This window comes from Otolemur garnettii, unplaced genomic scaffold (assembly GCF_000181295.1).
Source record: "Otolemur garnettii isolate 467f Iridium unplaced genomic scaffold, OtoGar3 scaffold00282, whole genome shotgun sequence".
NCBI classification, from domain to species: domain Eukaryota; kingdom Metazoa; phylum Chordata; class Mammalia; order Primates; family Galagidae; genus Otolemur; species Otolemur garnettii.
Window position 1 is genome coordinate 463323 of NW_003852677.1, and position 10183 is coordinate 473505.

Sequence of the window (10183 nt, forward strand, 5' to 3'; positions counted from 1 at the left end):
CCTAAAGGATTAATTCAACATACAATCTGATCCTGATACTTTTGCTTTCTAAATTGGATATATTATCCACACTTCGTGATACAGAATGTGTGACTAAAAACGCTGGTATTAGAATCCCTTAGGGTTTCTTGCATTTAGACCACTCCCCCTAGGTTTTGTCTTCCGTTACCTGCATGGTGCAGTGCAAAAGGTCATGGGACTTGGAGTCAGAGGACTTGGGTGTGTGTCTTGACTTGGTCATTTGCTAGCAGTGTGACCTTGGTAAGTCACTTAATCTCACTGTGTTTCAGCCTCCTTCTCTATAAAATAGGATTAAATAAGACCTAACTCACAGGATTGTTATGCGCTTAAATGACGTAAACACTCTTTAACTTGTAAAGTGCAACACAAATTATTGGTTATGATAATCATAGTATTAGTGTATTATTAGTACCAATATTCATATTTTTATAAAGGAATATTCCTATATCATGTCAACGTGCAGCCCTAAGCTTAGCAACAATCAAGGCTGCCAGTTGCTGGGCATCTGCTGTGTGGGGATTCTTCTCCATCACTGCAAGGACAATATTAGAAGGGAAAATATTGCAGAGGTTCTTGTAAGTCTGATACTGGTGCTCTGGGATCATATGCTCCCTAGAATCATTGCACATTCCAAACCAAGGATTCCTCCAAAGCTGCTCCATCTTTTCAGGCATGCTCCTTACCATGACTGGCTCATAACATGGTTGCATGAGGCTGTTACTCAATGGATAGGAGTGGTAGCCATAGGAGTCAGTTGCACAGGGCAGTGGGTCCCAGCTGGCATGTTGTTCTCGGCACAGAGGAGGTCGTCTTTGCCTCATGGGGTTGTTCTCATAGAGGCGGGAGTCAGAAATGCTATCCATCCGAGTCATCACCAGGGCACGGCCTGGCTGGGAGTTTGCCCCCTGATGGACACTGGGAGGCACTGGGTAGTCTCCAGGACAGCTGGAACGTGCACCAGTTGGTGGGTGCTGGGCATGCAGAGCTAAGTGGGAGACTGACTGTTTGTGGGGAGCTTGCTTAGAATCCTCTGGGCCATAGCTCTGCACTCGTGTTAAGGCTTCATGGTAACCATGAGGAAAAGGCTGAAGACGGTTCTGAGATGCTGAGCGGTGCAGCTTCAAACTGCTTTCAGGATGGGCATCAGCTACAGCCAAGTATAAGTTGTTGTAGGAGGAATAGTTGTCATTCCTGGTATGGCTCATTCGGCTGTCAGGACAGAGGTTGGGATTCCGGGCATACAACCCCCGGTCTGCTTCAGCCATGTAGTACTCACGATTATGCATGCTGTTGATGTTTAGTTTGGAGAAGTCACCTAACACTGAATAGTAGCCATGGTTCCCCATGGACTCAAACTTTGGGTATTGCTCAGCATAGCTAATAGGGTTCCCATGGCTGTTGGTAACCAGGATAGGAGGGTACTGCATGCTGGCCAGGTGCTCTAATGAGGTCTTCTGGTGGGGGAAATGGGAGGATCCTGGCACTGGGCTGCTGGCTGATCGGGTGTTGAGTGCACCCACTGCATGGCTTTTGGAAGGTGGGATTGTGGGGACACTTAGGGCAGTCACAAGCGAAGGGACAGAGCTGGCCTCAGGCTTACGGGCAATGGGCAGCCATTCCTCAGGCTCCACAGCCACAGACCGGATGCTAGGATCTGATTGGTGCTTGGGGGCCACACGTTTGACCTCTGAGGTTATCTCACCTTTGGCATTAGACATCCCTGTGCCACACTTGGCTAGGGTGCCTTCACTCATGGTTTTGACTGTGGACAGTTTGGCACTGATGCGGAGCTCATCAGCCACTGAACGTTGGGGTTGGTTGGCCCGCTCTGGATGGTAGTATTTGCATTTGTGGCCATAGGTACATTTTTTGCCTGAAAAATAATGCCTAGGTATAAGATTCTCTCATAGTGGTATAACCTGTGTCAGAAACTGTCATAGAAATCTGGTCACTCAGGTTAGGGTTTTACTGTTTGGGGTTAAAGCAGAAAATTAATTGTCCATGAAGATGAAAGACAGATAACACCAAGGAGGCATCACACACTGTGAGGGGAGAAGGAGGAAGTAGAAAGCTGGGGAGTAAATGCAGAGTAAAGGCTAAAAGCTGAGCAGTTGACCCAGTTTAATTTTTTTAATCTGCATACTGAGGCAGTGTGGAGTAACAGAAGGCAGCATGGTGCAGTGCAAAGAGCATATGCTTCCAGGCCAGTCAGACCTGAGTTTCATTTTCCAGCTATGTCCCTTAGGAGCTATGTGATCTTGACAGGTTACTTTGTTTTCTGAGCCTCATTTTCCTTTTCTGTAAACAAGGTTCATATTCGTGCCAATATTATAGAATCATTGTAAAGATTAAGTGAGATAATGAACATGAATTTACTCTATGATTTAAATATTAAGGATAAAAACCAAAATACCCCTTAAAAACAAAAAATTATCCAAAAAGTAAAAACATCCAAAGTTAGCCTCAGACCAAGCAGCCCATGTTGCACTGTTAGGCTCACAAACCTTTTATCAGAGGGACTTGCGTAAGATCACCAAAATATTCTAGAAAACTGTATTTACAAAAAAAAAAAAAAATGAAAGTGAAGTTTGGGGGCAAATTGGAAAGGACAAATCATAAGAAAAGGGTAGTATTAGTTGACAGACGGTTTAGTAACCTGTCTTAAGACACATGTTCTTCTTAGGGCCAAACCCAGTTTGGCATTGCCCTTTCTGTTTCCATAGGCCATGTAGGTTTCTGCATTTCTCTGCTCCCAGCAACATTATTCAAGACTTAGGCAGCGAGAGCACATACAGTTTGTTTTGTTTTGTTTTGTTTTTTTGAGACAGAGTTTCACTCTGTTGCCCGGGGTAGAGTGCCATGGCATCATCTTAGCAAAAAGCAACCTCAAACTTTTGGACTCAAGTGATCCATTTGCTTCAGTCTCCCCAGTAGGTAGAACTATAGGTGCCTGCCACACCACCTTGCTAGTTTTTCTATTTTTAGTAGAGATGGGGTCTCATTCTTGCTCAGTCTGGTCTCGAACTCCTAAGCCCAAATGATCCACCTGCCTCAGGTTCCTAGAGAGTTAGGATTACAAGTGTGAGCCACTGTGCTCAGTCAGCACATGCATTATTTTCACAAGTGACACCTAATCTTCCCTTCAATTCTAATTACTTTTTCCTCATGCAATTTCTAAGATGTTTCTTTAAACATGTAACTAAGAGCACATAAAGACACAAACTTGAACTCACAGAAAGTGGACAAGCCAGATTTCCCACTGAAAGGGAAGCCTGAAAGAGAAAATTACTAAGAGTCCTTTATGTTTCTCTTAGTACAGAACTCTATAGGTACTCACCATAAGGACATGGTTGTTTCTTATGCTCAGGAACAACAGGTCTCTTTCTTAAGAAATTTTCAAGGCTTGGGCCATGGCGTCCTAAAGGATCATCTGGAGGCATAAATCTGAAAGCAAGCAAACAAGGGGTGAATGTTTTCCCTTCTGTCTCAACTACCCCTTACCAGGAGTTCACACCTTTGTTACCTCTTGCCTGTACTGTTGTCACAGTGTTCTAAGGGCCCTTCCTGCCTCAAGTCTATCTTCTCTTAATCTGACAGTTCTTCCCTTGGTTCCTGCTTGATCACATAGAAAGGATGATTTTCTTTTCTATTTTTTTTTTTTTTTGAGACAGTCTCACTATGTCACCTTGGGTAGAGTGATGTGGATTCACAGCTCACAGCAACCTCAAGCTCTTGGGCTTAAGCAATTCTCTTGCTTCAGCCTCCCAAATAGCTGGGACTAAAGGAGCCTACCACCATGCCCAGCTATTTTTTTGGTTGGAGTTGTCATTGTTGTTTGGCAGGCCCAGGCTGGATTCAAACCCACCAATTCTGGTGTATGTGGCTGGCACCCTAGCTGCTGAGCTACAGGCTCTGAGACAATGATTTTCTTTGTACATCATTCTTATGTGAACTGTATGTTGCAGCCATACTGGTGTGCCTGCTGGTTCTCCCAATATGCTACCATTGTCACTCCTTCATAACTTTATTCATGATGTTCCCTTCACCTGTCATGACTAGCAAGCCTCATTGCTCTGTCAACTTCATTTCAAATGTCATCTCTGTTTGGAGGCCTTTTCTTATTGCTTCATATAGACAAAGCAATTTTTATTTTTTGACAAACAGTCTTACTGTGTTGCCCAGGCTAGAGTGCCATGGCATTAGCCCAGCTCACAGCAACCTCAAACTCCTGAGTTCAAGTGATCCTTCTGCCTCAGCCTCCCAAGTAACTGGGACTACAGGCTCCTGCCATAATGCCATTTAATTTCTCTATTTTTAGTGGAGATGGGGTCTTTCTCTTGCTCAGACTGGTCTCAAACTCCTGAGCTCAAGCAATTCACCTACCTTGGCCTCCCAGAGTGCTAGGATTATAGGTGTAAGCCACTGCAAGCAGCCAAGATAAAGCAATTAAAAGAAAAACTTTAACTATAGCACTTATCACAACACATTGTGGTTATCTCCTCTTCACTGCACCTTGTGCCTCATGAAGGTAAGTCCTGTTTTTTAGCCACCTTTTTATCTCCATGGCAACCAGCATAATGTATGGTACACAGTAAGTGTTCAGTAAATGTTTATTGAAATGAAATGAAATCTGTTCCTACTCATAACTGGGATATAGGCCTACTGGAAAGATACACACTTGTCATTCACAAAAGAGTACATCAGCAACCGCTCCTCAATAAACTTCTTCCATTCTGGCTTTTCAACTTGAAGGTCTCGATAGTTATCATTGGACACAATGATGCCATCAGAATCAAAAGCCAGTTTCACTATGAACCGATCATCATAGCAGACAACTCTCCTGCCCTGGACTCTTCGAGATGGCGTGAAGACAAGAATCTTTTCTTTCTCCAGTTTACGTAGAATATCTTGATCTGTCAAAATATGATTATATGTCATGAAGCAGAAATCATCTTTGAAAATTTACAGCATTATCCCAATATTATAAATACAAAGGCTGTTACTAGATCAAGATATTATTTGCGTTTAGAGGGAAAGTAGACTCTTGTTCTGGCTGGATTATGTGACTTTAGGCATGTTACCTTTTGCTTCAAACTTCAGGGATATATATATATATATATGTATATATATATATAATGAAGGAACTGGATTCAATGACATCTAAGTTCTAAAAATTACCATAAACAGTGAGAACAGTGAGAAGTAACACTGATATTCTAGCATTCTTGATGCTTGTTTTGCCCTTTGGCCAAAGCGCCAGATTTCTGGATGTTAAAGGAAACAGCCAGAGGATGTGTCAGCTGAGGATGTGTCTGTCAGGAGAATAAAGCACCACTTCTAGGGACTTAGAATTTTGGCTTCTGCCTGAAGATAGCCCAAAACTAAGGTGAAATGTCAAGCTATAGCATCTGAGTTTTGACCGCCTTTCTTTTTGGTCTCCTAATTGCTGGCGGGGGGGGGGGGACTTGATGGCTGGGCTTGATCTGGGCCAGGCTCTATTCTCAGACTGAGGCTCATAAGTCTGTTCAGCAGATGGCAAATATCTCCACACACAGCTCAGCCAGCTATTCATCAGATTTTTCTCATTAGGCACATCAGGAAAGAGCTGATGACTCAGAGGACTGAGGTCTATATATGCTTTCAAATACTGTAAACAGCACATATTTCAGATACTGTTGTAAGTCAATATAATGACCCTACTTCCATTAGTACTGCATCTTGTGAACCTTAGGCCTTTTGGGTTTCATGGGCCTTTTCCTCCATAAAGAAATATTAAAAATTTCATTCTACATTTATACAACTGCAGTGGTATTAAGCCAAGTATAATTCAGCTAGGTATCTCATTATACATTCACCATTATTCTATTTTTCTTCTGATATGAAAATAAAGACATTTCTATGGGACTTTAACAGTTATCTTCAGCTCTCAATGCTGGACATACTATGCTTCATGGATAAGTTGGCTCTGACTGCCATGGGACTCCTCTCTATTTCACTCCCTGGTTTGCAAAACCCACAGCCACTTCTCTGGTGCAGAATGAGATCCATTGTCTTATACGTGTAACAGTTTATATCTATTTAACAACTTAGAAAAATAATTATCTAAATTGAGACCATTACCCCCAAGCTATCTTGCTAACTTTGCCTCTAGATGAGAAGAAAGGTCTTATTTTAGATAGTACCTGTAATTGGTGCATCAGGGCGAGATTGCTCCTTTCTCCATGCAGGCACAAATACAGTAATATCTTTATGGCCTTTATCTAAAAACCAATCCACAGCAAGTTGTATTCCTCGGCATGAGAATTCTTCTTTATTCCCATGACTTTAGGAAGATAGAAAATAAGAAGAAAGAATATTGATAACAAATAGCAAAAAAATACCCCAAATAGGCTTTTTCTTAATATAAGGTATTAACAGCAATTATTGTCTTTCTTGATAATGCCAATGGATGTGTTCTTTTCAAAGAAGCAAACAAAATTATTTTTATTCAATTGTTATAAATATTGAGATTATAATTATAAACTTTATTCAAAGGCCAGCTATTTTGGCTCACATCTGTAATCCTAGCACTCTGGGAGGTCAAAGCAGCTGGATCTCATGAGTTCGAGACCAGCCTAGAGCGAGACCCCTTCTCTAAAAATAGTCAGGCTTTGTAGAAAAATAGCCAGGCATTGTGCCTGTAGTCCCAGCTACTCAAGAGGCTGAGGGAAGAGGATTGCTTGAGCCCAAGAGTTTGAGTTTGCTATGAACTATGACACCATGGCACTCTACCGAGGGCAAGAAACTGAGACTCTGTCTCAAAAATAAATAAAAGTAAATTTTATTCAAGGCCATAAATGGTTAATAAAAACTCTCAATTTACTGCATCCCTGAGGTTAACTCCTAATTCCATTTCTCTCCACTTTTTCTGTTTCTACTACAACCTTTTGAAAGATTCATGTATTCTCAACAGATGAAAAAAGAAGGGTTACCAGAAGTTTACATAAAGTTTATATTGAGGATTAATTGGACACGAGTCTTAAGCACATATATGGTAAGCTTAAAGAATTACATTGACAGAAAAAAAACACACGCACAAAAATGTTCGCTGAAAATACTTCTCTTGGGCGGCATCTGTAGCTCAGTGGGTAGGGCACTGGCCCCATATGCTGAGGGTGGTGGGTTCAAACCTGGCACCGGCTAAACTGCAACAACAACAAAAAAATATCTGGGTGTTGTGGTGGGTGCCTGTAGTCCCAGCTACTCGGGAGGCTGAGGCAAGAGAATTGCCTAAGCCCAGGAGTTGGAGGTTGTTGTGAGCTGTGTGCCTCCACACCCCTCTACTGAGGGCGATAAAGTAAGATTCTGTCTCTAAAAAAAAAAGAAAGAGAAAATATTTCTCTCATATGTCCATTTAATTACATTTAATGTACCATTCTTGAGGCACAGTGCAAATATTTATTAAATGCCTTTGTTAACATTTCCAAGTATATGCTAATCATATTTAAAAGTCTTCAGTGAGTGCCATAAAGCAATTATACTACTCTACTGAAACAGTTGAAAGTGAAAGGTTTAAAGGAGTCCTCAAACTTTTTAAACGGGGCCAGTTCACTCTTCCTCAGACCATTTGAGGGCCGGAGTGCGGGCCCCGGGACAAGTCGGCTGCTAAGCAGGACAGGCAGTGCAGAAAAACACCCGGTGGGCCAGATAAATGTACTAGGCGGGCCGTGTGTGGTCCATGGCCGTAGTTTAAGGACACCATGGAGCCCAGAGAGGAGACCTCAGAGGAGATATTCAGGCCAGATTTATTGAAAGGGGGCAGGGATTACCTGCCCAGGCAGTGGAAAGGTGGTGTCTGCAGTGGGGGGCTGTTAGAGACCCCTTCTATTTATTTTTTATTTATTTATTTTTGTTGTTGTTGTTGCAGTTTGGCTGAAGCCAGGTTTGAACCCACCACCCCCATTCCATAGTTTGTCTTAGGGCAGGAACTTCTCAGGGAGTAGGCTAGCCAGATCCTTTGTGTCTTTCTCTTAGGAGGAGAGAAGGAGGAGGAAGAGAGGAAAAAGGTTTGTGAGTGGCTGTATTGGACCCCTCAACAGAAAGCACTTAAGAAACAAAAGGAAAAATACATTTAACTGCCAGTATATTCCAAAGTAGCCTTAAGAGTTAGCTATCACTGATTGTTCCTAAAAAGTTGAACAAGGGGAAAATTGGGCAAGGCCACAGTACTTAAAAGGTTAATATTGAATGAATCCAGCATGAAATTGGCAGGAAGGAAGATGTTCAGTTGTGATTTTTTCCACTGTTAAGGTGCTGGTAAGTATAAAGAATAACAGAACTTGGGGGAACATATCAGAATTACCATTAGAAAGGGGATTTGGAGGAAGGAGATACTGAAGTGTGATCTTTTCCCAAACATAGTCTAAGTCCAGAAATAAATACAAGAGTAATATTTGTTGTTGGATACTCCAACTTTGTATTTTATACTGCCAAATTCTTTGTTTAAAAATATTTTCATCATTACAAAAGAAATAATGTGCTGATAGTATAAAATGTGGAATGTATATAAAATATAAAGAAAAAATCCCAAATCCAACTGTTTTTCTAGTATCTAGCGATAAACATCATTACCATTCTGATGCATTTACATTCTGATATAAATTTCTTAACACACTGAGCATTACATTAAGAAAAATGCAATATACCTATAGCACCCCATTACAACATATTAAATTTATGCCACTGAGACATCCATGAAGCACACAAAATTCCCAATAAGAATCAGAAAGCACCTTCACCACTTATCCAGGTGGCAATGAAGAGCTATATATACAAAGGCCCAGTATCAAAGTCTAGAGCCCAACAAATAGTTAAGGAATGTATAAATTAAGAAAAGTAATGCTGATAAGTGATCTGTTTTAGCCTAAAGGACTTGCAAGTCACAGAGTATGCTGGTAACACTGCAGCTCGTTTTGTCCTATGAATTGACTTAGAAACATATTATGATCCATGTTCCCAAGCCAAATTCTCCAAAGCAGATGGGCCACTGGCCTTTCCCTCTGCGTTTTTTTTTTTTTTTTTTTTTTTTTTTTTTTTTAGTAGGGCTAAAATATTTAGGCTCCTCTGAGGCTTAACAAGGAATATGGTTGCATTTACATTTTAAAGTCTTAATTCCTCTGAAATTGACTTTCCTTCCAAAGGAGACAGCTCTCAGAATAAATGTACCCTTTAGGATTTTAGCTTGTATCAGAATGTGAATCACAGGTATAACACTACTGCAAATGCTAAACAAATGCCACCAATGGCAAACAAAGCATTACAATTTTAATGCAGGCTCATCCAAAATGCTGAGGAACATGTTAACGTAGTTTGTTTAAGAAATACCAATCTCATGATAAAGTTGTAGCTAACTAATGGGCTAAACAAACAAATTCAGATTAATGGCAATAACAAATTTATAAGCAAACATTAGCACTGAATTTTGACCTTGTGAAATGTGATTGCAGAATAAATAATACTCATCAGTAACTTATCAAACTTACAGATAAGTAATTTTCCCTCAAAGACAAGGGAATAATAATTTAAAACTTGGTAGGATAAGTCTTTTTAATTTTGTTCTGATTGCTTACAATCTACAGATTCTAGTAAGTCCATCAAGCAATAATGGACACAATAGAAAAAGTCTCCTGATCCCTGGGAATTTTTAAGCCAAGGCTGGATGCCAGTTCATTTGGGAAATAGAAGAAAGGATCCCTAAGGCTCTCTGACATAAAATAAAATCAATTATATGAGAAAGTATGGAATAGAGTGTGAAGGCACTCTAGGTAGTATATTAGTCTCCCATTACTGCTGCAACAAATTACCACATATTTAGTGGCTTAAAATAACACCAATTTATTTTCCTACAAATTCAAGAGGTCAGAAATCTAAAACCTTTTGGCAAGGCTATTTTCCTTCTGCAAGCTTAAAGGAAGAAACTTTCCCTTTGGCTTATGTCCCCTTTCCTACATTAACCCAGCTTCTTATTTCTTCCATCACATCTCTTTCTATTGTGATTTTTTTTGGCCCACCCTGATAACCCAGGGTTACCACTCCCATCTCAAGATCCTTAACTTAATCATCTGCAAAGTGCCTTTTTCTTTTCTTTCTTTTCTTTTCTTTTTCTTTTTTTTTTTTTTTTTTT

General features: G+C 40.6%; 1 protein-coding gene across 1 annotated transcript in view; it reads right to left on the reverse strand.

The window, feature by feature from the left end:
• Nucleotides 1–473: 473 nt before the first annotated feature.
• ZC3H12B (zinc finger CCCH-type containing 12B) overlaps nucleotides 474–10183 on the reverse strand; it is an 11315-nt gene continuing 1605 nt past the window's right edge. The window contains exons 2-5 of the mRNA XM_003803157.1: nucleotides 6204–6343; nucleotides 4700–4934; nucleotides 3359–3465; nucleotides 474–1894 (exon numbers count right to left, since the gene is read on the reverse strand). Of these exons, the coding sequence (XP_003803205.1) occupies nucleotides 474–1894; nucleotides 3359–3465; nucleotides 4700–4934; nucleotides 6204–6343 (1903 nt within the window). The remainder of the gene's footprint in view (nucleotides 1895–3358; nucleotides 3466–4699; nucleotides 4935–6203; nucleotides 6344–10183) is intronic.